This window comes from Ovis aries, chromosome 17, assembly GCF_016772045.2.
Source record: "Ovis aries strain OAR_USU_Benz2616 breed Rambouillet chromosome 17, ARS-UI_Ramb_v3.0, whole genome shotgun sequence".
In the NCBI taxonomy this organism is placed as follows: Eukaryota; Metazoa; Chordata; class Mammalia; order Artiodactyla; family Bovidae; genus Ovis; species Ovis aries.
The window spans coordinates 62,304,005-62,331,095 of NC_056070.1; the positions used below are offsets into that span (position 1 = coordinate 62,304,005).

Genomic DNA, 27,091 nt, shown 5'->3' on the forward strand with positions numbered 1-27,091 from the left:
AACCTCATAAATAGGGTGAAGCCTGTGTTTTCTCAGGTAATAATAAACAATTATTATATTATAATATTATAATATTTGTTGTTGTTCAGTAGTTTCAGTTGTGTCTGACTCTTTGTGACCCCATGGACTGCAGCCCTTCAGGCTTCCCTGGCCTTCATTCAGTTCAGTTCAGTTCAGTCGCTCAGTTGTGTCCAGCTCTTTGCAACCACATGGACTGCAGCACACCAGGCTTCCCTGTCCGTCACCAACTCCCAGAGCTTGCTCAAACTCATGTCCATTGAGTCAGTGGTGCCATCCAACCATCTCATCTTCTGTTGCCTCCTTCTTTTCCTGCTTTCAGTCTTTCCCAGCATCAGGGTCTTTTCCAGTGAGTCAGTTCTTTGCATCAGGTGGCCAAATATTAGAGCTTCAGCATCAGTCCTTCCAGTGAAAGTTCAGGGTTGATTTCCTTTAGGATTGACTGGATTGATCTCCTTGCAGTCCAAGGGACTCTCAGGATGATTCTTCATTCAGCACAGTTTGAAAGCATCAATTCTTCGATGCTCAGCCTTCTGTAGGGTCCAACTCTCACATCTGTACATGACTACTGGAAAAACCATACCTTTGACTATATGGACCTTTGTTGGCAAAGTGGTGTCTCTGCTTTTTAATATGCTGTCTAGGTTTGTTATAGCTTTCCTTCTAAGGAGCAAGTGTCTTTTAATTTCATGACAGCAGTCACAGTCCACAGTGATTTTGGAGCACAAGAAAATAAAGTCTGTCACTGTTGCTATTTTTTTCCCCATCTATTTGCCATGAAGTGATTGGATCAGATGCTGTATCTTAGTTTTTTGAATGTTAAGTTTTAAGCCAGCTTTTTCACTTTCCTCTTTCACCTTCATCAAGAGATTCTTTAGTTCCTCTTCATTTTCTGCCATAAGGGTGGTGTCATCTGTTTTTCTGAGGTTACTAATATTTCTCCTGGCAATCTTGATTCTAGCTTGTGCTTTATCCAACCTGGCGTTTCACATGATGCACTCTGTATGTAAGTTAAATAAGCAGGGTGACAATATACAGCCTTTGATGTACTATTTTCTTAATTTTGAACCAGTCCATTGTTCCATGTCCGGTTCTAACTGTTGTTTCCTGACCTACATACAGGTTTCTCAGAAGGCAGTTATGGTGGTCTGGTAAAATTCTCTTTAGGAATTTTCCACAGTTTGTTGTGATCCACACAGTCAAAGGCTTTACTATAGTCCATGAAGGAGAAGTTTTTCTGGAATTCTCTTGCTTTTTCTTAGATCCAAGGGATGTTGGCAACTTGATCTTTGGCTCCTCTGCCTTTTCTAAATCCAGCTTGTACATCTGGAAGTTCTCAGTTCATGTACTGTTGAAGCCTAGTTTGAAGGCTTTTGAGCATTATCTTACTAGGATAAAAAAAAATCTGCATTGGAATCCTGAACCTGATTAACTTTGTAACCTTAGGCAAGTACTTTATCTTTCCAAACTCAGTCTCCCAAATCTATAAAACTGTCACTAATAACAATTACGTTGTGTTTGGCACAGATGTGATTGTTACTTTATTTTTTGAACTTTACTGAGCTATGTATTCAAAAACTACATATATTTAAAGTGTACATTTTTTATATACGTATGAAATCACCACTGCAATCAAGTTAATAAACATTCCTATTTCTGTCACCCCCTAAAATTATTTCAAGTGTTTTTTCCCTTAAATGCATTGTAAATAGTTGCTTTTAAAAATACTGGTTGGGAAGAAGGAAATGGCAACCCACTCCAGTATTCTTGCCTGGAAAATCCCATGGATGGAGAAGCCTGGTAGACTACAGTCCGTGGGGTCGCAAAGAGTTGGACACAACTGAGCGACTTCACTTTCTTTCTTTTACACAGGATTAAAGGAGGCTCCATGACGACACTTGGTTCCTCCTGAACTCGTTTTTCTCAAGCGTTGAGCTGCTAATGGCTCAGCAAACCAGTATGTCTTACTCATGAAAATGTTTTTCTTAATTAGCTGTATTAATGAACCTCTGTATTTGCTTGGAAATCTGCCTGTCTTCAAGATTCATGTTAATTGTTTTATGGCCAGAGATGACTCTCTTTCTACCAGTTCTATCTCAAAATGCTTGCTAACCAGTATAGAATAAAAACTAACAACTATCTCAAAATGCTTGGTGATTAGTATGTAATGCTTTGCTAAAAACTAACAAGGGGGCACTGTTTATGTCCCCTTCTGATGTCTACGTCAGAAGCTTTCTCTATCCCTTTACACTTTAATAAAACTCTGCTACACACACCAAAAAATAAATAAATAAATAAAAATACTGGTTGGATGTTTCCAACATCTGGCTCATTTCTGAGTTGATGTTTGATGATTATCTTCGCCCATGAGAGTCAGTGACATTTTTCTTTTCTTTATATATAGAATGTAATTATCATCTCATCATCTTTAGGCAGTGGTTCAAATCTCAGTCTGTTTCTCTAATCCTTGGCTATGCTGTTTTGGGACTGCCATGCTCATGCATGGTGTAGGGATTAGGCTGAGACGTCTATGGAATCACACACAGAATCAGAGCATCCTCATTTCTGACTCTTATCATTTCTGGGATTCTCCCCATACATTTCCATACCTTCCTACCTGATGGGAGCCCTTCTCCGGTTTCTGTAGCCTAAAGGATGGGTTTCTATTAGAGTTTTAGGTGCCTATATTGAGCAGCATCATGATTGGGGCACACATTTGAGGCAAAACTGTGAGAAAAAGTTTGGGAAACTTATTTCTGTGCAGTTCACTTCTTCACATTTGATTCCCTTCTGTAATCCACTTGCTTTTGTTTACTTTTCACAGTCCTCAAGTAGTTGATTTTTATATTTTTACCAGACAGTTTTTGTTTGTAATCAGTGGAAGGGATGGACTATAGAGGGCTTAAACACAGTAGCTTAGTTATTTAATGAATTAGCTGTAGTTTTTGAAATTGTGGTAAAACACATTTAACATAGAATTTTCCATTTAACCATTAAAAAATTTTAGGTTTTGGTAAAAATACATAACAAACTTTAGTATTTTAGCCACTTTTAAGTATACAGTTCAGCAGCATACATTCACATTGTTGTGCAACCATTACCACTATTCACCTCTAGAAATTTTTATTATCCCAGACTGAAATTCTGTATCCTTTAAATAATACCTTTTCATTTCTTGTACCTTCCAGCCTCTGGTAACCACCTGTGAATTTGACTACTCTGGGTACCTCATGTGTGTACTAAGTTGCTTCTTGTCTGACTCTTCATGTCCAACTCTTTGCAACCCTGTGGACTAAAGCCCACAAAGCTCCTCTGTCATGGGGATTCTCCAGGCAAGAATACTGGAGTGGGTTGCCATGCCCTCTTCTAGGGGATCTTCCCAATGCAGGGATTGAACCCACGTCTTTGTCTCCTGCGTTGGTAGGTGGGTTCTTTACCATTAGCACCACCTGGAAAGCACTGGGTATATCAGTAGAATAATACAGTATTTGACCTTTTGTGTTAGCTTGTTTCACCGAGCTTAATGTCTTCAAGGTGTATCCATGTTGTAGCATGTGTCAGAATTTCTTTTTTTTTTAAATTTAAGATATAATTGATGCATAATATTTTATTAATTTCAGATGTACAACCTAATGATTCACTTTTTAATAGATTATCGTTTATTTTATACATAGTAGCTTGTACTTGTTCATCCCCTATCCATTTTTTGCCCCTCCCTCATCTGTTTTTTCCACTGGTAACCACTTGTTAATATTCCAGGCAAGAATATGAACAAGTGGTTTCAATCCATAGGGTCTCAGAGAGTCACACAGGACTGAAGCAACTTAGCACGACCAGTTGTTTATTAGGTATATCTGTGAGTTTGTTTCTGTTTTGTTACATTTATTCATTTGTTTGATTTTTTAGATTCCACATATAGGTAGTAACATATAGTATTTATCTTTCTCTGATTATTTCACTAAACATTATACTTTCCCGTTCCATCTATGTTGTCGTAAATGGCAAATTTTCATTCTTGCTTATGGCTGAGTAATATTCTATTTTGTGTGTGTGTGTGTTTATTTATTTATATACCACATATTTTGTATGTGTTCATTTGTTGATGGACAGTTAAGTTTCTTTCATATCTTGGTTATATAAATAATGCTACTATGAATATTGGGAAAAGTTATGACCAACCTAGATAGTATATTCAAAAGCAGAGACATTACTTTGCTGACTAAGGTCCGTTTAGTCAAGGCTTTGGTTTTTCCTGTGGTCATGCATGGATGTGAGAGTTGGACTGTGAAGAAAGCTGAGCGCCGAAGAATTGATGCTTTTGAACTGTGGTGCTGGAGAAGACTCTTGAGAGTCCCTTGGACTGCAAGGAGATCCAACCAGTCCATTCTGAAGGAGATCAGCCCTGGGATTTCTTTGGAAGGAATGATGCTAAAGCTGAAACTCCAGTACTTTGGCCACCTCATGTGAAGAGTTGACTCCTTGGAAAAGACTTTGATGCTGGAAGGGATTGGGGGCAGGAGGAGAAGGGGACAACCGAGGATGAGATGGCTGGATGGCATCACAGACTCGATGGACATGAATCTGAGTGAACTCCGGGAGATGGTGATGAACAGGGAGGCCTGGCGTGCTGTGATTCATGGGGTCGCAAAGAGTCAGACACGACTGAGCGACTGAACTGAACTGAACTGAATATTGGAGTTTGAAATTGTCTTTTCAAATTACTGTTTTTTTCTTTGGCTATATATGCTCAGGAGTAGAATTGCTGGATCATACGGTAATTATATTTTTTTCATGAACCTCCATACTGTTTTCCATAGTGGCTGAACCAGTTTACATTACCAGCTGTTCTAGGGTTCTCCTTTTCCCCACATCCTCACCAACATTTGTTATTGGTGGTCATTTTGGTGATATCCATTCTGACAGATGTGAGATGATATCTCATTGTGGTTTTTATTTGCATTATCCTGATAATTAGCAACACGGAACATTTTTGTGTGTGCCTGTTGGCCATCTGTATGTCTTCTTTGGAAAATGTCTATTTAGTTCTTCTGCCCATTTAAAAATTTGGTTTTTTGGCTTCTTGATATTGAGTTGTATGAGCTATTCATATATTAGCTCCATATTGGATATATCATTTGCAAATATTTTCTCCTGTTCTGTAGCTTGTCTGTTCTTTTTCTCAGTGGTTTGCTTTGCTGGGCGAAAGCTTTTAAGTTTAATTAGATCTCATTTGTTTATTTTGCTTTTGTTTCCTTTGCATGAGGAGACATCCTAAAAAATATTTCTGTGTCAGAGTATTCTGCCTGTGTTTTCTTCTAAGAGTTTCCTGTCCTACATTTAAGTCTTTGATCCATTTTTAGTTTATGTTTGTATATGGTGTGATCATAGTAGTTGTTGTTGTTTGGTTGCTAGGTCATGTCCAATCTTTTACGACCCCTTGGACTGTAGTACACTAGGCTCCTCTGTCTATGGGATTGCTGAGGCAGAAATACTGGAGTGGGTTGCCATTTCCTTTTCCACAGATCTTCCTGACTCAGGGATCAAACCTGCATCTGCTGCATGGCAGGCTGATTCTTTACTGTTGAGCCGCCAAGGGAAGCACTGTATGGTGTGATAAAATGTTTGAATTTCATCCTTTTACACATAGCTGTCCAGTTTTCCCAGCAACACTTATTGAGGAGTATCTTTTCACATTGTTTATTTTTGCCTCTTTTGATAGATTAATTGACCATAAGTGTATGGTTAATTTCTGGGCTCATTATTTTGTTCCATTGATCTGTGTGCCTGTTTTTATGCCAATACCATACTGTTTTGATGACTTACCTTTGTACTGTAGTCTGAAGTCAGGGAATGTGATACTTCTAGCTTTGTTCTTTTTTTTTTTCAAGCTTTCTTTGGCTATTCTGGGTCTTCTGTGGTTCCATATAAATTTTAGGATTATTTGTTCTAGTACTCCTAGGTATTTTGATAGAGATTATTGCCTTGAATCTGTAGATTGCTTTGGATACTATGGACATTTTAACAATATTAATTCTTCCAATCCGTAAACATGGTGTATCTTTCTATTTCTTGGTATCATCTAGTTTCCTTTGTCACCATTCTATAGTTTTCAGAATATGTCTTTCACCTCTTTAGTTGGGTTTTTTTTTTGATGCTATTTTAAATGGAATTAGTTTTTTTGCTTTCTCTTTCTGATAGTTCTTTATTAATGTATAGAAAAGCAACAGATTTCTGTATATCAGTCTTGTGTCTTGCAACTTTACTGAATTCACTGATGAGCTCTGGTAGTTTTTTGGTAGAGATTTTTAAATTCTGTATGTGTAGTATCATGTCATCTACAGATGGTGACCATTTTACTTCTTCTCTTCTAACTTGGAGGCCTTTTCTTTTTCTTGTCTGATTGTTGTAGCTAAGACTTCTATTACTGTTGAATAGAAGTGGTGAGAATGGGCACCTTTGTCTTATTCCTGATCTTCGAGGACCACTTTTCACTGTTGAGTATGATATTACCTGTGGTTTTGTCATCCATGACCTTTATTATATTGAGGTATGTTCCCTCAATACCCAATTTGTGGAGAGTTTTTTTCATAAATGGATATTCAATTTTGTCAGAAGCTTTTTCTGCATCTATTGTGATCATCATGACTTTTATTTTCCTGTTTGTTAATATGGTATAACACATTGACTGATTTGTGGATATTGAACCATTCTTGCATTCTGGGATAAATTCCTCTTGATCATGGTATATGTTCCTTTTTATGTATTGTTGAATTTGGTTTGCTAATATTTTGTTGAGTATTTTGACATCTAATTTCATGATTATGTTGTACCTTGGTATGGTTTCTTCATGTTTCTTATGTTTGGTTTTATTAAGTTTCTTGGACATGGTGGTTGTATTTTCATCAAATTTGGAAAATTTTTGGTTATTATTCCCTCAAATATATATATATTTTCCTCCCTTCCTCTCTACTCCTGCTGGAATTCCAATTCCATATTAGGGATTATTAGCCTGCTTGTATTGTTACATAACTCACTGAAGTTTTGTTCCTTCTTTTCAAAGTCTTTTATCTCTAGGTGTCTCATTTTAGTTTCCAATTCTGTGTCTTCAAGTTTACTAATTTTTTGCAGTTTCTAATTTTCCCATGTATTTTTCATCTCTAGACTTTCAACTTGGATCTTTTTTATATTTTTCATTTCTCAATGTTGTGCTAATGCTTTCCTCTACCTTCTTGGACATACTGAGTATATTTACAGTAGTTCCTTTAACTTTTTTCACCTAATTTTTATAATCTAGGTTGTTTCTGGGTCCATTGCTATTGATTAATTTTTCTCTTGATATGGGCCATAATATCCTGCTTATCTACATGACTTAAAATATTTTAATATACACCAGATATTATAGATTTTATATTGTTGACTATTAGGTTTTATATATACATATAAATCCCCTTTAAATTCAGGAATTTTGTCTTCAATGTAGTTAACTCTGAGTTCATTTGATCCTTGGTTTGTTTTGAAGGCTTGCTTTTAAGCTTAGTTAGGGCAGTATTTCATGTATAGCTAATTTGGTTTGATTAGTAGGGCAGTACTCTTCTTACGATTTTACATTATTATTCTACAATACTGCCAATTCAGCCTATGGATTAAGAAGTCTTTCCACACTGGCTTATGGAGACATAAACTATTCCTTTAGGGATTTTTTTTTTTTTTGAAGATTGTTCTACATGTTCCTTTCTGGTGCTTCTTTCTCTGTTCTTCATGGTTTTCTCTCCCATGTGTATAGATTAATACTTAACCAAAGACTTGAAGGTGCCTCTGCAAACCTGCAGAGCGCTGGGTCTCTATGTATCTGCCTCTTCTCTGATAATTTGCTTCACACATTTTAGCTGCCTTGGCCTCCATGAACACTGAAATCTGTCTCAGCTCACAGACAGCTTATTTCTTTTGGATTCCCCTTCACCGCACTCACTTTGCCCAGCTGGTTAGCTGGGTTCAACTTGTTTATTTTTCTTTTTTCAGGGATTACTGTTCTATACTGATTGTTATCCAATGTTTGAAAACAGGGTGTTTTCATGTATTTTGTCCAGGTTTTAGTTTTTTAAGGCTGAGGTGCAAATTCTGTTCCTTTTATTTCATCAAAGATGGAAGCAAAAGTTCCTTCTCTTGGATTTTTGTCCTGCTGGCTTGTTGCAATCTTGTCAGCTCTTCAATGTTTTTAAAGATTAAAAAAATATTCATGTTTAGTTCTTTTGAATGGAAAGTTCAGTTTGGATAGTCGAGGCTTTCATTATTAGAAATGGAAATTCTCGTGTCCTTTTCTTTATTTTTTAAATTTTTATAGGAGTATAGTTGATTTACAATATTGTGTTAGTTTCAGGTATACAACAAAGTGAATCTGTTCTACATAAACAAATATCCACTCTTTTTTTTAGATTCTTTTCCCACATAGGCCGTTTCAGAGTATTGAATAGAGTTCCCTGTGCTATACAGTAGGCCCTTACTAGTTAAGTATTTTTTATATAGGAGTCTGTAAAAGCCTCTTGATGAAAGTGAAAGAGGAGAGTGAAAAAGTTGGCTTAAAGCTCAACATTCAGAAAACAAAGATTGTGGCATCCGGTCCCATAACTTCATGGCAAATAGATGGGGAAACAGTGGAAACAGTGTCAGACTTTATTTTCTGGGGCTCCAAAATCACTGTAGATGGTGATTGCGGCCATGAAATTAAAAGATGCTTACTCCTTGGAAGAAAAGTTACGAGCAACCTAGATAGCATATTGAAAAGCAGAGACATTACTTTGCTGACTAAGGTCCGTCTAGTCAAGGCTATGGTTTTTCCAGTGTTCATGTATGGATGTGAGAGTTGGACCGTGAAGAGGGCTGAGTGCTGAAGAATTGATGCTTTTGAGCTGTGGTGTTGGAGAAGACTCTTGAGAGTCCCTTGGACTGCAAGGAGATCCAACCAGTCCATTCTGAAGGAGATCAGCCCTGGGATTTCTTTGGAAGGAATGATGCTAAAGCTGAAACTCCAGTACTTTGGCCACCTCATGTGGAGAGTTGACTCCTTGGAAAAGACTCTGATGCTGGAAGGGATTGGGGGCAGGAGGAGAAGGGGACGACAGAGGATGAGATCACTGACTCGATGGACGTGAGTCTGAGTGAACTCCGGGAGTTGGTGATGGGACAGGGAGGCCTGGTGTGCTGTGATTCATGGGTTCGCAAAGAGCCGGACACGACTGAGCAACTGAACTGAACTCTATATGTCAGTTCCGATCTCACAATTTATCCCTCCCCCACCCCTTATCCCCTGGTAAACTCAAGTTTATTTTCTACATCTGTGATTTTACTTCTGTTTTGTAAAAAAGTTCGTTTGTACCCTTCTGATGTCCTTTTCAATTAAAAAATGAAATAGGAAAAGATTCTATGATATCCTTATAAAAATAGAACAGTTGACTGAGAGGAAGTGAATAATGTGGTTCCTCTGAACAGTCAAAAGGATAAAATAAGGACGCTGGGACATATTTTAGGTAGGCCTGGGTTGAATTCTCAGACTTGGCCCAGTTTTGCATAATAGAGATACTAGATGGTAAGTTACTAATAGACCAGTAGTTAGGATTCTTACAGTAGAAAATAATGAAATAAATTGAAAGAAGCCATCAGTTCAGTTCAGTCGCTCAGTCGTGTCCGACTTTTTGTGACCCCATGAATCGCAGCACGCCAGGCCTCCCTGTCCATCACCAACTCCCAGAGTTCACTCAGACTCACATCCATCAGGTCAGTGATGCCATCCAGCCATCTCATCGTCTGTCGTCCCCTTCTCCTCCTGCCCCCAATCCCTCCCAACATCAGAGTCTTTTCCAAGGAGTCAACTCTTCACATGAGGTGGCCAAAGTACTGGAGTTTCAGCTTTAGCATCGTTCTTTCCAAAGAAATCCCAGAGTTGATCTCCTTCAGAATGGACTGGTTGGATCTCCTTGCAGTCCAAGGGACTCTCAAGAGTCTTCTTCAACACCACAGTTCAAAAGCATCAATTCTTTGGCGCTCAGCCCTCTTCACAGTCCAACTCTCACATCCACACATGACTACTGGAAAAACCATAGCCTTGACTAGATGGACCTTAGTTGGCAAAGTAATGTCTCTGCTTTTGAATATACTATCTAGGTTGCTCATAACTTTCCTTCCAAGGAGTAAGCGTCTTTTAATTTCACAGCTGCAATCACCATCTACAGTGATTTTGGAGCCCCCAAAAATAAAGTCTGACACTGTTTCCACTGTTTCCCCATCTATTTGCCATGAAGTGATGGGACTGGATGCCATGATCTTTGTTTTCTGAATGTTGAGCTGTAAGCCAACTTTTTCACTCTCCTCTTCATCAAGAGGCTTTTTAGTTCCTCTTCACTTTCTGCCATAAGGGTGGTATCATCTACATATCTGAGGTTATTGATATTTCTCCCGGCAATCTTGATTCCAGCTTGTGTTTCTTCCAGTCCAGCGTTTCTCATGATGTACTCTGCATAGAAGTTAAATAAGCAGGGTGACAATATACAGCCTTGACGTACTCCTTTTCCCATTTGGAACCAGTCTGTTGTTCCATAGTGGGACAGTTATGATCAGTTGTTTTGATTTTCATCTAGGTATTGTACATCTCCTCATTTTTCTACACCATCAATTATATCTGGTATCTGTACAAAGAACTGAGGATGAAACCTAGCCAGAGTGCACAGAGGACATTTTCACTGGTAAGTTTTATTCAGAGGTGATAGTTCAGAACAGTATGCTAAAACAAATCCACATGTCTTTGACAAATAGTTTAGCACTTAGCACTGACTAGGTGAAATCATGGGAGTTAACAAAAGAGAAAACTCATGGAATTTCCACTCTGTTGACATGATTTCTCTACTCTTTTGCCACCATCACCACCCCTGCCGCCAACGCCACCACCACCACCACCAACAGGATTTGATTATAGGAAACATTATTTACAATATTACCATTCTTGCCTGGTTCCTTTCAGTAGGGGAAATCCTTCTTGGCTCTGTGCCAGTCCATCATTGTTAAAGAAGACGATCTTGGTGAGCAGATAGGGAAATGCCCAGCTAGTTAACCTGGGATTTGGGTTGTGGATATTGGAAAGGCAGAGTGTTGTGCTCTAAAGTATTTTGTTGGTATGTGTGGGTTACACATATTGGTTTGCAGAAGGGCAGAGGAATAAATGCCTCTGTTTTCTAATGTAATTAGAAAACAAGATGGATCCAGGAAGCAACCTGTTCCTTCTTTGAGTCACAAAAGAGTTTTGGACACTGTCTAGCATTACAGAAAGAGAAGAGAACACTTGGTAAATAAGTCAATATACCTGGATCCTTTTCTGTGTATACATATCTTACATATATAATTCACCTATTTCATGTGTACAGTTCAGTGGTTTTAAAAGTAAACTTATCAGGTTGTAAAATTATCTTAAATCAGTTTCAGAATATTTTCCTCACTCTAGTAAAATCCTTCATGCATATTTACTGTTAAATTTGTTTTCCATACCCTGCCCTGCCCTTGTTGTTCAGTCTCTATGTCGTATTTGGCTCACCCTGCCCTAGGCAACTGCTAATACACTTTCTATGTCTGTAGATTTTCATTTTCTGGACATTTCATATAGATATTTTATATATCATACAAAATATTTGGGTGTCTGGTTTATTTGGCATAATGCTTTTGAAGTTCATTCATTGTATATAAGTAATTCATTCCTTTCTATTGCTAAATAGTATTCCATTGTATAGTGCTCTTAGTTCCTTATTTTTGATTCTTTAAGTAAGTCACTAGGTGATTTAGCAGATTACATTTTTATGTTGTTAGCAATGTTCATTTATTTAACTGTCTGTGTTTATTTTATCTTACTCAGTATTCTAGTCGTTTTATTTATGCCGTATCCATTCTGTCGTGGCTTTTTGAAGGAGAATTTTTGTTCAAGAGCACCATAGAATAAATGAATCTAGAAAGCCTCCCAGCATATTTTTTCCAAAGCCTACAGTTTTAGAACAAATGAAAGTGGTATCCTGTCATGCACATGATGAAATGCAGCAAATGTTTGTTGAATGAATAAGTGGTATTATAGCATTGTGAAAAGAGCATTTGAAAGTAAATTAGGAGATCTGTCCTCTAAACCTATTTCTGTCATTTATCTCCTGTATGACCTTGGGCACATCATCTTCCTTTCTTGGGCCTCAATTTTTCATCATAAAAATGAAGTGCTGGGGGACTTCCCTCATGGTCCAGTGGTTAAATATCCACCTTCCAATGCAGGGAACATGGGTTCCTATTTTCTAGATAGGTCTTATATTCAAGGTGCCTTTTTTGATTCTGTCTTATACTAACCCTGGGCTGTGAATGGTTTCTGCTGGTCATCTTATACATAGACTTTTATTCCACCTATAAGGTCTGAACAGTTTACACCTCCCTTGATCTAAAAGAGGAGAGGATTGAGCAGTTATTAGAAGATGAAGATTTACTATGTAATTTCATATTTGCCTTTCTTCTTAAGAGAATTTGTTGTGGTATCCAAATCTTATATTAAGCTACTCTCTGCAGGCCCTCTACTGGTGTATTTTTTAATATACAACAATACAGATAAATTCTCTTTATCTTCAGTGCTAAGGAACTATTCATTTCATTTACTTTTTTATCAAATATTGCTTAACTGAAGCAAACCTGCTATTGGGAATTTTTGTACTATCAAATAGTAAGTGATGACCTGGTATTATTATAATATGATTGGCAATATCCTAAGACATAGTCACATTTATTATTTTCATAGGTTATAGATTATACCTGCCGAATTAGTCAAATAGCCATCATTTTGTCCAGGTAAGATTTTTTTTCCTTCCTAGCATGGTGTAGACTCATTATTCTTGGGTCCAGGTGGGAACAATTAAAAGGACAGCGCTCTTATTTCCATTCATTCTGTCACTCCTTGGTCCTCACATAGCTTTACTGAGTAGGAAGCAACAAATGTGTAATTACTGATTTCATTTTCCCAGGCAAATAGGCAAGCAATTTGAAGTTACAGACTGGGTTTTAGCCCCAGTTCTGCCATTAACTGTGTGTGACCTTGAGTGAATATTTTTCCTTTAAGTTTTTTGACTTCAAATTCCTTTTCATATATCATGAAAGCGGTAATAGGTGATTTTCAAGAACTTATTCACCTTTATAACACTGGGTGAGACTCTTTTACTAAACTCAGAAAGAATCTGGATCTCACCTAAAGTGATGGTCACATTGAGTTGATTTTAGACATTGTTATCTTTTACTCCTGGATCTTTTCCAGTTATAGGAATCTGCATATATTGAGCTGGATAAATAACTGTTTGCTTAAGGCTGTGTTTTGGAAAATTTCTCAGGGAATGGACAGAGCACATAGGTCCTTGATAGATTTTTCATTTCATTTTGACCCACTTGGTTTTTTAATCTGATCATGCAACTCCCAGAGTGCATGCTTAGTCACTCAGACATGTCCGACTCTGCAGTACCATGGACTGTAGCCTGCCAGGCTCCTCTGTTCATAGAATTTTCCAAGCAAGAATGCTAGAGTGGATTGCCATTTTCTGCTCAAGGAACCCTACCAACCCAGAAACTGAACTCACATCTCTTATGTCTCCTGCCTTAGCAGGTAGATTCTTTCCTGCTTTGCCACCTGGGAAGCCCATAGCTCCCAGAGACTGTGAAAATCTGTTAGGTTTTATTAACCTAGATATAAAATGCATTTCCTGCTTCATTTCACCAGGAACTTGAAAAGAAAGTATACTTAAAATTTTTGAAGTATTTTTCTTGAAGAAATTAAATGTGTATGTTTCCATGGAGAGTGGATAGGGTAATGGTATTGGGAGAAGGATAGAAGAATATTTTGCACAGGGAAAAAGGCATAAAAAAGTCTGAATATTAGGGTGATAATTTTTTTTCCTCCCAGTCTGATACCTCTATTGTTGATGGTACCTGTATTCTGTTTGGGCAACGTCAGTGAATGTTTCCGCAACTTCAGCCAGAGCCACAGGTAAGTAAGGACCAAACCTATCATTTTCATGGTAGACTACACCTATTATTTTCTGTAAATAAAGATGGAAGATGACTTTGTACATCCATGCTATCCAAGGTGCTTGTGTTTTAAATAGGCTATGGATAGGGGCTATAGTCTAGGCTAAAAATACATTAAGTAGAAGTATGACATACAGTGACTAGATGACAATGTTTCAGTGAGAAGGAACAAGGTATTATGGACAAGGCTTAGCTAGATGATAAGTAAAATTGCATACTCATTAACTTTTGTCGCACTGAATGGCTCTCTCTCTGGTCTTACACCTGTAGCAACACTCCAGACCATTGATTCTCTTCCTAGGTGTATCCTGATGTACTCACCACCACCAGCCATGGCTGAGCTCCTGCCTTCTGCCAACACATCAGTCTGTAGCACACTTTATTTTTATGGGCTCATCATTTTCCTGGCCAGCTTTGTACTCAGCTTCTTCACCATTGTGGTACTGTACCTCCCTATCTGCCTTTATGGAAAGTGGGATGGGGTGGGGTGAGGTGGCACAATATTTCTGGGCCTGCATGGGAAAGATGTGGTACAGAGGCACTTCTTATAGTCTTAGAACCAAGGAAGTGACTGGTACATATTGATAATTTAATTACTTTCTCAATCTTTTGTACTTCCCAAAGTCAAATGATGAGTGGGGAAAAGAGCCTGTATTCATTAGGTGAGAATTATGCTCACTCTAGAACTAGTATGTGTTCCTGTGGATCCTCATGAAGGACCAGACCAGAAAACTAGTATGTGTCGAGTATATTCTTTATATAGTATGATTTTCTGGAGCACAGAACATGTTCTTTGATTTAATTTTCCAAATAATTAAGAGTTTTCTTTTCTTGGTTCTTTACTGAATATAAATTTGTGCTTATCCTATGTCTAACTGAGTTTAAAGTATTGAGTGGTTCGTACAGTTACTAAATACTCCTTTGATATCATCAGAATGATGGACAAATAATCATCTGTGGGACAATATGTTATTTATATATAACTGCCTAGGACAAAATCAGTAAGCAAGGAAATATGCCTTTTTATTTGCCAAATCTACTTTTCAGTATCATTTTCTCCTCTTTACATGCTAGTTCAGGGATTATAAATTATGTTTGTAGACCAACTTTATCCCACAAATTTTTTCTTTTTGCTAGCATACCTAGCATGTGTGAATGAAATGCAATTGTGGAGTATTTTCTTTGATAATTCAAAAGTAAGTTACGGAGGTAGCTTTGATCAAATCAGCAACTTTGTAAAGAAAGCACAGTGACTACTTTATGTTAAAATGGCCTTGATGGTTTTCGCTTAGAACTGATTGACAAGAGAGACCAGTCTCCCAAAACATGAGACCCTGGGAATTCCTGTTTGCTCCTTCAGAATAACCTAGACTTCAGTGGGCATTCAGAATTGGCATTCTGATTCTTTTTTAATTGGAAGATGGTGAACTGATTTCTACTAGACATAAATAATCTCAAGTCAAGTTTTGGCCTCCTTTTGATTCCTGTGTCTGTGGGTAAAGGAAAATGCATGACTGAACTTAAGGAATTGGGTTATTAACTTAGATAGTGAAAAGTGAAAGTGAAGTTGCTCAGTCGTGTCCGACTCTTTCCGACCCCATGGACTGTAGCCTATCAGGCTCCTCTGTCCATGGGATTTTCCAGGTGAGAGTGCTGGAGTGGATTGCCATTTCCTTCTCCAGGGGATCTTCCCGACCCAGAAATCGAACCCGGGTCTCCCACATTGCAGGCAGACACTTTACCATCTGAGCCACCAGGAAGATCTGGATTATTTGAAAAAAGTTTCAGATTTGGTCACTTTTTTGTTGTTGTTGTTGTTTTACTTGTTTTACTCACTAAAGTTGTGTCCAACTCTTTTGCAATTCTATAGACTATAGCCCCACCCAGGCTCCTTTGTCCATGGGATTTCCCAGGCAAGAATACTGGAGTGGGTTGCCATTTCCTTCTCCAGGGAGATCTTCCCAACCCAGGGATAGAACCCACATCTCCTGCATTGGCAGGCAGATTCTTTACCACAGAGCCACCTGGGAAGCTCAGGTTTATTACCTAATTTACTCCCCAACAAAAAAGATATTTAACTGATTTATATTTATTTAGTTAACTAAAGCGTACTCAAATTGCTCCCAGTTGGAAGGGAAAAACAATCTGTTTTCCATCTAAAGATAGTAAGAATCTTCCTAAAACTTTTTTTGGGGGGAGCTGAGAATATTAAGCTCTGCCAAGTGCTAAACTATTTATTTAAAAGGTTTTAAGCTAGAGCACTGTCTAACACAAACTCTAAGAAAGTATTTTGTAAGAGAATCTGGTTATATCTTAGTTTTAACTTCCCATGCATATTGTAGGTAACCTCATTGAGAAAAATAAAAGCCTTAGGGTTGATGTAAATTTTACATATTGAACATGATAACCACAAGTTTGACTAACATTTGTCCATTTCCTTGGCCAAGCAAAGGATCACTCTGGAGAATTTTCTCTCAAAAAAAAAAAAGAAAAAGAAAAAAAGAAAAACCTTATCTCAGATAGTAAAGACAATAAAGATAAGAGGATGGTCTTTCCTGCTGTCAGATCCTAAGAGAAGGCTCTCTCCAAAATGACAGACTAGACAGGGAAGTTTTAGTAAGTGTTAGGCAGACTACTCACTGCTCTAATCCATGTTTAGGTTTTACTCATTCAAGCCCAGACACTCTATAAGAAGTTTCTGAAATCGACTGGCTTTCTGGGGAGTGAACAGTGGGCAGTGATTCACATCATGGAGCAGCGAGTACGTTTCTACCCAGTGGCCTTCTTTTGCTGCTGGAGCCCAGGTGGGTATCTTAACTGAAAGATCTAGGCAGTGAAAAGGGTAATTGTTAGACTGTAATCAAGCAAAGTAGTTTCACCAAAAAGTATGACTACAAATTCCTATGCAGCATATAAAATTTACTTTGGTCCCACCCATATTTCCAGTTTTTCTCAACCTCCTTAACTTCTTTTCCTTCTTATGTTTTTAGAAACTGAGATAATTAGACATGTAATAATATGAGAGGAAATGTCATGACAGAACTCAGAAATATTAACACCTGCCCTTCCTACTGCACAGAGTTGTAATGTGAGGATCAGATTGGATAATGTTTATGAAAAGGCTTGATAAACATGTTAAAAATCATAACTTATGTCCTTCCTATAGTATGTTTTGCTTCCATTACTACTCTTAATAATCTGCAAAGTTTAATCACTGAGGAATAGCAGTGGAGACCTGCTGTTGGAGGAGACCTGAAGCCAGTGGTTTGTATAACTGGTTTATCTCACTGCTAGTCTTCATCATGCCTGTAATTCTCACAGTGCTTAAGTGTTTATACTAAAAAAATTTATGCTCAGATACCCAGAACTGGCAACAAGATCTGTGCTTCGTGTTTTCACAGCTGTCATTCTGATGATCATAAAGCTGACAAAACTACAGGACACCAGACTTCATATGGCCCTCTATGTTCTCCAGGTAACATCTTCAAAAAAACATCCAGCATGTCTGTTCTTACACTTTGTTATCCTGTTCTCTTACACTGCCAAAATTCAGTAAGCACCTTTTCCCCCACTTAGGGTATTTCTTTCTACACTGCAAGAGAAAAATATATTATTTGCATTCAGTTCTGAAAAATGTGAAAATTTCCTCATTGATGAGGTAGATATCTTTATGAAAGCGCTGCCATGCATTTCAGAGCTTGTGTGTCTCTAGCCAATTTCATTTTATTGATGTGTTTTTTTAAGGGATGGGTAACAAAAGACAAGCTCTTCGAGGTAATGTTCTTATGAAACACTGATAGTGACATGATTGTCTCTCATCCAGAGTGAAATGAATAGATAAATTAGCTATTCTAGGTGAACAGAGAGAAAGAAACAAAGAAAAGAATGATTCTTTCCCCCCTTGTCAGATTTAAGTAGAGTTTTGGGGGCTCTCAGACTATGCTGCTTGGCAGTTTCCTCAAGCCTAACCCAGGAAATAGGGCAATAAGGTGGGATATTGAAACCACTTCATTGTCTGTATGTATATGGTAAGAAATATGACTAACTCTCATGACAAAGAACAGTGTGAAAAGTGAGTTCAGGAAGAGATGAAAAATAGTTTTTAAAAACAACACCGAATCTTGATTTTTGAAGTGGATATAACAATGATTTATAAGTAAGAGGAATGGAACTCCTCCCCAAATCTCTGAAAACCTGAAGGATGGGCTCCATCACCCCTTCATCTCCTCCAGGCTCTAACAACATCATCTCTGGGTCTGCTCAACTGTGGAGTATATGGCTGGACACAGTACAAGTTCTACCAACTAAAGCAAGAGGCTCGGCGTGATGCAGACACCCAGACACCATTATTATGCTCACAGAAAAGATTCTATTGCAGGGGCCTGGATCCGTTGGAGTCAACTCTTGCTTTTGCTACTAGCACCTCTACCATTCTTTGAAACTAAAAACTAGAACATCCAGAACTGGAATTATTCTGCACTCGTGGTTTGGGCAGAGTGTTTGAGGCCAACATCTTAAGTCTTTTCTAACCATACCTTAAGGTATAGAAGTGAAAGAGAATGTAGTACCATGATTAGTAGCTACTGTAGTTGAAGTGGGTGGAATCTATCCATTATTCTTAGATCCACAGATTAAGTCACTGTTCAGGGAGATGAAGCTACTTTTCACCTAAGAGATACACTCTTATTACTTGAATAGATATTAGATTTGTGGAGTCTCTTCTGGAAAAAAATAAATTTCAAGTTATTATTAGTTATTATTTATACAAAATATTTCCAGGCCCTCTACTGAGTGGTTGTGGGGGAAGCAGTGTGGCATGCAACAACTGTCTCAGATATTTACATTGCTTTTCCTTCTGTTGAACAAAGAAAGTCCTGGTTTTACATTCTTTGAACAGAGTTTTGGAAATTCAGAAGAAGCAAGGACAGAAGGTGTCAAAAAAGTGATAGGGAGATCCTCAGACACTTGACATCCTAGTCTCGTATATATTCCATGCTGTTCTAGGTCTTAAGAATAGAAACCATTCCCTTCTAGAAAGTTAAGGCCAGTCTTTTGAAGTTACAGTGGATAATAAGATTTAAGAGAAATCAGGACTAAAACTGAAACAAAAACTTCTCAACTCTCATTTATAAGCAGAAATCCTAGGTTGTAGGTTTCATAGTGCTTAGATGTGGAATTAGATTGAACATTATGAACTTGCCATTTTTGTAGGTTAAAATGGTCTAAAGTCATCTATTTTACATGGTTCAACCTGACTGGAAGTGCTAAATATATGTTTATTGAATAAATGAATAAACAGGTGAATGAATGACTAACAAGTAGAATTGAACCTTTGGGAAAGAAAAGACTCCCATACTGAAGAGGCTCATTCATGGGTAGGGATGTTTAATGTTTCTTCCTCTTTGGTCGTGTAACAAATGATGTTTGGTCTCTCTCAGTTAAGTCAAGAGCAAAGCCAAACCAGGGCCAGGGCATCAGATGCTGTGATGCCTAAACAAAGGGGAAAGCCAAATGGACAAAAACTAGAATGATAATCAACTAAAACATCTAGAATGTTTATTAAATCAGATACTTTTCGCCTAATATATTTCCTTGGCCTGTGCAAGCTAAAATCATTAAGATTAGAGAAAATTGACAGAGTAGATTATAAAGGGAGATAAAACAGTATACAATATATTAGAAATATATTAGATAATATATTAGAAATCAGTCCTGAATATTCATTGGAAGGACTCATGTTGAAGCTGAAACTCCAATACTTCAGCCACCTGATGTGAAGAACTGACTCATTAGAAAAGACCCTGATTCTGGGAAAGATTGAAGGCAGGAGGAGAAGGGGACGACAGAGGATGAGATGGTTGGATGGCATCACCGACTCAATGGACATGAGTTTGAGTAAGCTCCGGGAGTTGGTGATAGACAGGGAAGCTTGGTGTGCTGCAGCCCATGGGGTCACAAAGAGTTGGACACGACTAGGCGACTGAACTGAAATGAAGACAATATACTCTGAAAAGTAAGTGCCAGAGATCTTCCCAAAGGAATTCTCAATAGAAATGTTGTTCAGTTGCTAAGTCATGTCTGACTTTTTGCGATCCCATGAACTGCAGCATGCCAGGCTTCCCTGTCCTTTACTGTTCCAGGAGTTGGCTCAAGCTCATGTCCATTGAGTTGGTGATGCCATCCAACCAATAGAAATGTTAGGAAACTCTTTAAGTTTTAGGCCATGAGCTTCAGCCTTTCTAAGGATGGTAACCTGACCTCATTCTATCAAGATATCTTGAGGCCTTTCAAGGGGTGTAGCACAGATTTTTGGGTAGCACAGAATGATAAAGATACCTCACCTAGAGAGCTGCCTTCACTTCTTTTAATTTAAAAACTAATAAGAATTCAGCATATAGAAAGACAGATGGAAACAAGAATTCTTTCCATAGGCCTTGAGGGATACCTGAGGTAAGGAGCCCATTTCTTAAAAAGTCCTATCCGTATCACTTTATATTTGACTTTGTTTCCAAAAAGAAGATAATTATCAAATGTCTGTCAGGTTTGTTTATTTTCTCTGATGAATTTTTTGCATTGACACTGGTCTTGGATACTCTATAGATGTAGGCAAGCAAAAAGATAGTAGGAATGAAAAATAATAGAAGGTTAGGCAAGATTAGGATCATCAGCTCTTCATTATACTGAGAGTAGGAGGGCCACTATTCAGACTGCCCCTGTCGCCCTTGAATTCACATGTAGTAGGAGCATAGACATAGATACATTGGCAGTTCTTAAAATTTCTGCGAACACCCCTCCCGTGACTCTGATACTTGTCTAGGTTGCAGTCCTAGTGGGATACAGTGATATCTATGCAGCTTTGATTAATACAGATCTTTCTTGGAAAACATGTTGTATCATCTGTCACCTTCCCCTCATTAGCCCTGTCTGTGGCTTCAAAAATCTCTGTACTGCACCACCACATGTCCTGCATGGAGAAATGGGTAAATGTTTGAGGTTTTTTCAATGCATGAGAGCCTTTGGATATTTTCACATAGGCACCTCCCACATTTTACATCTTTGGCATTGCACTGGCTGAAGACTTCACTGCCACAGTTCCAAAACCTGTCTCCCTTGGTATTGATTCACATTAGCAACTTTCCTGGGCAACCTTTGTACCCCTTTCAAAGCTTTTAACAAAGAGATTGTCTAGGCTTCAACCCTGGCCTTGGCAACAATAAGCTTGTTCCTTGCAAGGGGTGCCATTTTGCTTGTAGGTATCTGTGTGGCACCACTTGGGGTGCCATTACAGTATTCTGGGAGGTCACGCTCATCCACACTGAGGGGGCAAGGTGTGGTTGTCTTTAGAGATTTGTGGTTTTTGCAGCAAGATCCAAATGCAAAATCTGACCCCTTCTTCAGCTGGCATGAGGGCAGACAACAGTGATTGTTTTGAAGAAAACTGCCATAGTCACATTCTTCACCCTTATCTACTGTCTTTTTCCCACAGTACAGCTTTAAAAGGAGCTTTGGACCTCAGGTTTATTAAATAGGCAGCCCTTTCTGTGCAACAACATGTGGAAATAGGGAAGCTGCAATTGCTGAAGCTCATATCTATAATAAATTCATGGGCTGTATAGAGATTCTGGCCATGGAATTTACAGACCACATGGTCATTCTTCATTCCCAAATGATGACCAACCTCATGAGCTATGAAGGCTGTGAAGTTTGGTGTATCTTTTTGAAAGAAAGATTCATCAAGGTTGCATTCTTGGCAGTGCAGATACCACAGAAATAACGCATGGCCCTGGTAATTCCCAAAACTTTGGCCAGTAGTCACATGAGCAGCATCATGTTCACCTCTCCCAAGAGATGCCAGTCTCTCTAGTGGTTAAAATTTTTAAGTGTTTGCTACAAATTCAGGAAGATTTGCACAATGGTTTTTTTCTGCCCATATCTCTAACTTAGTAAGTACCACTTTCATGTTATATCCTTGGTGTACCTGTTGACCAGTGGAGAAGGAAATGGCAACCCAATCCACTGTTCTTGCCTCGAGAATCCCATGGACAGAGGAGCCTGGCAGGCTTTTAGTCCGTGGTGTCTCAAGAGTCGGACATGACTTAGTGATTAAACCACCACCACCACCTATTGACCAGAGCATGGAATCTGTTAACATCTTTGGGATCTTGGTAACTTATTATTCCCACATTTGGAATCACTGTCAACCACAGTCAACTTGAACATACTTGGGAAGTGGCCATATATAAGGCATAGGAACTGAGGAAGTCCTGTTCTGCTCTGAAATTGTGAAATGCTTAAGAGTTCCTCTTATTTATCTTCACGGATTACACAAGACTAACCTGATTTTGAAGATATGCATAAACCATATGCTGAGAATGTACAGGCTTGATGCTAAAGACAGTGCCATATAAGGTCAGGATTCCCTTTTGACCTGAGCAAGGGCTGATTATCACAAAAGAATCCAGGTCATCCTCTGAATACTCAGTCATCCTGAATGATAGCAAGACTAGTTTCCCATTTTGACATGTATGAAGAGGGAACTTGTGTAAAACAGAAACAAATAATCCTTTCTTTTGCTTCAAATTAATAATAATATGTCATTTCCTTTGTTTGGGCAGGACTTTGTACACTTTTTCTGCTTTTACTTCTTGTCCTCTGAATATCATCAGGTTCCTAGGAAAGACTTTTATAATAAAGAGATTCACGCTACAATGTATCCCTGGAAAAACAGTCAGAATTACCAGTCAAGTGACACTAGGCTTTATATGGGAAGGGCCCATTCTCAAATGCCCTAAGTGGGATTCCTAAAAGAGAAATCGCTCCAAAACTTAACCCATTATCACTTGATTTCATAGAAGAAAGATAGGAGGCAGGCAGAGTAACAAACTGGGGTCGTCATTATCATGGCCCAAGTGAAACAGCAAACTGATTGTGAGTTGATTTCCCTGGGACACAGTTATTTGTCAGTGACACAGTTGTTTAGACAAAGATCAAAACTGTGTTGCTTGCAAGAAGAATAGCTGCTCCCACCCTCAGAGTACTACATGAGGACACCTACCTTTTGTCTATGTCACTTCCTATTCCTCTAGAGCTCTCACTGTTTGGGGGTGTCCTCACTTTGTAACCACCCTCAAAAAACAGCAGTTGTAGTACTCTTTGGAGAAGGCAATGGCGCCCCACTTCAGTACTCTTGCCTGGAGAATCCCATGGACGGAGGAGCCTGGTGGGCTACAGTCCATGGGGTCACTATGAGTCGGACACGACTGAGCGACTTCACTTTCGCTTTTCACTTTCATGCATTGGAGAAGGAAATGGCAACCCACTCCAGTGTTCTTGCCTGGAGAATCCCAGGGATGGGGGAGCCTAGTGGGCTGCTGTCTATGGGGTCACACAGAGTCAGACATGACTGAAGCAACTTAGCAGCAGCAGTACTCTTTAGCCGAGTTCCTGCTGTCTTCATAGAAAGGTTTATCAAGGAGAGGAAACTTTTAGATGTCCAGCCAGTACAGTGATAACAGATCAGGCCCCAAGAAAAGAAAAGTATATAACCTCTTCCCTCAGTCCTAGTTTCTGTGGAACAGCTTTCTCCTCCTGTCATCTAGTACACTTTTGAATATTGACACTATAAAGTTTCCAGAGCAGGGGTTCGTGGATTTCTGAGTGTCACCGGCCTCTGCTGTTTAATGCCATTTACACCATTCTCTGCTCTATATCTTATAGCCCATTTCAGACCTCCAGTCTTTTTCCTTTTTTTACATTATTCACAATGTTTGTTTATTTGCTCCATCGTAGAATACATGTGAAGTATTTTTAGAGGAACTAACCCAGGCCTCTGTGAAAAGGAAGTCTATGAACTGGAGAACAGAGTTTATGTTCAGTTCCTTTATTTTTAGCCTTACATATGAGGTCAAAATAATGTTTCCAAGAATTATTTAGATTGGTACTATTTTATCCAGACCTATTCAGTGTGGTCATGTTATTCATTTCTAATACAGTTAAGGTCATATGTTACTTTTTGTATTTCATTCTGATTTGCTCCCATATTTTGGATGATGCTTATTATTTTGAGGGAGTATGTGAAATGTTATCATGATTCTAAAAGTCAGTGCATGCTAAGTTGCTTCAGTTGTGTCTGACTCTTTGTGACATTGTGGACTGTAGCCTGCCAGGCTCCTTTGTCCACGAGATGCTTCTGTCATGAGAAATACTGGAGTGCATTGCAATGCTCTCCTCCAAGGGATCTTCCCAACCCAGGGATTGAACCCACGTCTCTTACATTTCATGCATTGGCAAGTGAGTTCTTTACCACTAGTGCCACCTACTATACCAAAAAAGTGTATTCATAGTACACCTCCTTGAGCCTTTAATCTGTTCCCATGTCCTCATTCTTTCCACTCAGTTTTCAGTCATCAGTCTCAATAGTACTGGGTTTATTTTTCCTGTATTTCTTTTTGCACAAATAAGCAGATTTTCCAGTACTTTTGCCTGGAAAATCCCATGGATGGAGGAGCCTGGTGGGCTGCAGTCCATGGGGTCGCAAAGAGTTGGACACGACTGAGCGACTTCACTTTCACTTTTCACTTTCATGCATTGGAGAAGGAAATGGCAACCCACTCCAGTGTTCTTGCCTGGAGAATCCCAGGGACGCGGAAGCCTGGTGGGCTGTCATCTACGGGGTCGCACAGAGTCGGACACGCTGAAGCGACTTAGCAGTAGCAGTAGCAATAAGTATATACATGTGTATTTCCTTATATTCCCCTTTTTCATATGTAAATATAGCATAACATTATCTACTTTCCTTTCTAAACTTAAACATATAGCTTGTAAATCACTTCATATCAGTTTATAAAAAATCTTCCTCATTCTCTTTTTTATAGTTGTGTAGTATTTAGATTTATGGATATACCATAATTTATTCAGTCACTCTCCTATATGTGGGCTTTTAGGTTGTTTATTTTGAAATTAATACACTATCATCAGCAAATAATGTTGCACATATATTATTTTGTGGAAGAATATTCTTAGAAATGAGAAGATTATGTTCATACTAATGACAGTTATAGCTTGTCTGATATTCCCAAATGTATGAAGGGAACTTCAGAAGCTTTTTGCCACTTTTAATTCCCACTAGCAGTGTATTAGAATGCCTGTTTCCCCAAAATCTAAGCAACAGAATATATCACAATATATCAGTTCACCAAACTGATAGAGTATAAGTAGCATGTCAGTATTGTTTAACATTTACTTTTTTCTAATTTTGAGTGAATTTAAATATTGAATGTTTAAAAGCCATTTTTATATCTCTTAATAATTGTTAATATTTTTTCTTATCAAGCTCTTGGTATTTTTTTCTTCTCAATTTTCTCCCTGTAGCTTTATTGAAGTATAATTCACAAATAAAATGTATTTGAAGTATATAACATGATTTGATGTATGTATAATTGTGAAATATTTATTGTGAATATAAATTTTATAAAATACAATAAATAGAATAGTTTAAATAATTTTGGGAATGAATAATGTGGGAGGAACCACTCTACTGAGTTTCAAGACTGTGTGGTATTGTGATGGGATAGACACATAGATCAATGGAACAGAATAAAGAATTCAGAAATAAAGAACCCACATGTATGGTCATCTGATTTTTGACAAAAAGGGAAAAGCAATTCTGTGGAAGGAGAATAGTCTTTTCAACAAATCTTGCTGGAAAATTGGACATACATGGACAAAAAAGAGGAACTTTAACCTAAACTTAACACTTCATACAAAAATTACCTCAAAATGGATCATAGATATAAATGTAAAATATAAAACTTTTTAGAAAAAAACATAGCATATATTTTAGATCAAAGACTTGCTGAAGAATTCTTAAACGTGGCACCAAAAGCATGATCCATAAAATTTTAAAATCCATAAATTGGACCTAATCAAAGTAAAAGCTTTTGTCAAGAACCTTAAGCTGAGACAGAGACAAGATGGCAGAGTAGAAGGATGTGAGCTTACCACTTCTTATGAAAACACCAAATCACAACTAACTACTGAACAACCACCAACAAAAATTGCTGGAACCTACCAAAAATGATCCCCTACATCCAAAGAGAAAGAAGCCACAAATGAGATGGTGAAGTGAAGTGAAGTTGCTCAGTCTTGTCCAACTTTGCGACCCCATGAACTGCAGCCTGCCAGGCTCCTCCATCCATGGGATTTTCCAGTCAGTGAGATGGTAGGAGGAGTGCAATTGTAATAAAATCAAATCCCATACCCACCAGGTGGGCAATTCACAAACTAGAAAATAATTATACCACAGAAGTTCTCCCACAGGAGTGAAAATATTGAGCCCCATGTGAGGCTCCCCTGCCTGGATGTCTGGCAACAGGAGGAGGAGGCCCCAGAACATCTGGCTTTGAAGGCCAGTGAAGCTTGATTATAGGAATTCCACAGGACTGGGGGAAACAAAAACTCCACCACTCTTGGAGGGCACATACAAGGTCTTGTATGCACCAGGACCCAAGGAATAAAGCAGGGACCTCAAAAGAAAGTGTTGCTGAAGTTCCAGTACTTTGGCCACCTGATGGGAAGAGCCAGTGCACTGGAACTTCCCACAGCAACTTCCCACTGTTTCTGGGAAAGATTGAGGGCAGTAGAAGAGGGTGACAGAGGTTGAGATGGTTAGTTAGCATCACCGACTCAACGGACATGAATTTGAACAAACTCAAATTTAAATAATTTTGGGAATGAATAATGTGGGAGCAACAGAGTAGCCTGGTGTGCTATAGTTCATGGGGTTGTAAAGAGTAGGGCACGATTCAGCAACTGAACAAAAACAACATAAAAGACTGGGCTAGATTTACCTGCTACTGTAGGAGGATCTCCTGCGTAGACAGAGTTGAGAGGTAGCTGTGACTCACTTCCTGCTGCTTCCTGGGGGAGAGAAAAAGTTGGGAAAGGCCCCAAGAATCTCTGGCCAGAGTTATTGGTGGAGTTCTTGTCCTGTATT

The 27,091-nt window shown here is 38.5% G+C and overlaps 1 protein-coding gene across 9 annotated transcripts in view; it reads left to right on the top strand.

Moving 5' to 3' along the window:
- The window catches only part of TMEM116 (transmembrane protein 116), a 90,853-nt gene that overhangs the window by 18,331 nt on the left and 45,431 nt on the right, over nt 1–27,091 (top strand). For 4 of the 9 annotated variants that reach the window (XM_012097893.5, XM_012097896.5, XM_060401263.1 and 1 more), the window contains 7 exons: nt 10,650–10,754; nt 12,824–12,873; nt 13,973–14,056; nt 14,399–14,537; nt 16,757–16,901; nt 17,499–17,572; nt 18,330–25,712. In XM_012097893.5, the coding sequence (XP_011953283.1) occupies nt 10,650–10,754; nt 12,824–12,873; nt 13,973–14,056; nt 14,399–14,537; nt 16,757–16,901; nt 17,499–17,572; nt 18,330–18,536 (804 nt within the window). In that variant the 3' untranslated portion in view covers nt 18,537–25,712. Of the gene's footprint in view, nt 1–10,649; nt 10,755–12,823; nt 12,874–13,972; nt 14,057–14,398; nt 14,538–16,756; nt 16,902–17,498; nt 17,573–18,329; nt 25,713–27,091 lie in introns of those variants that run through there. The other 5 variants (XM_027956606.3, XM_060401264.1, XM_015101670.4 and 2 more) reach the window with 3 other exon arrangements.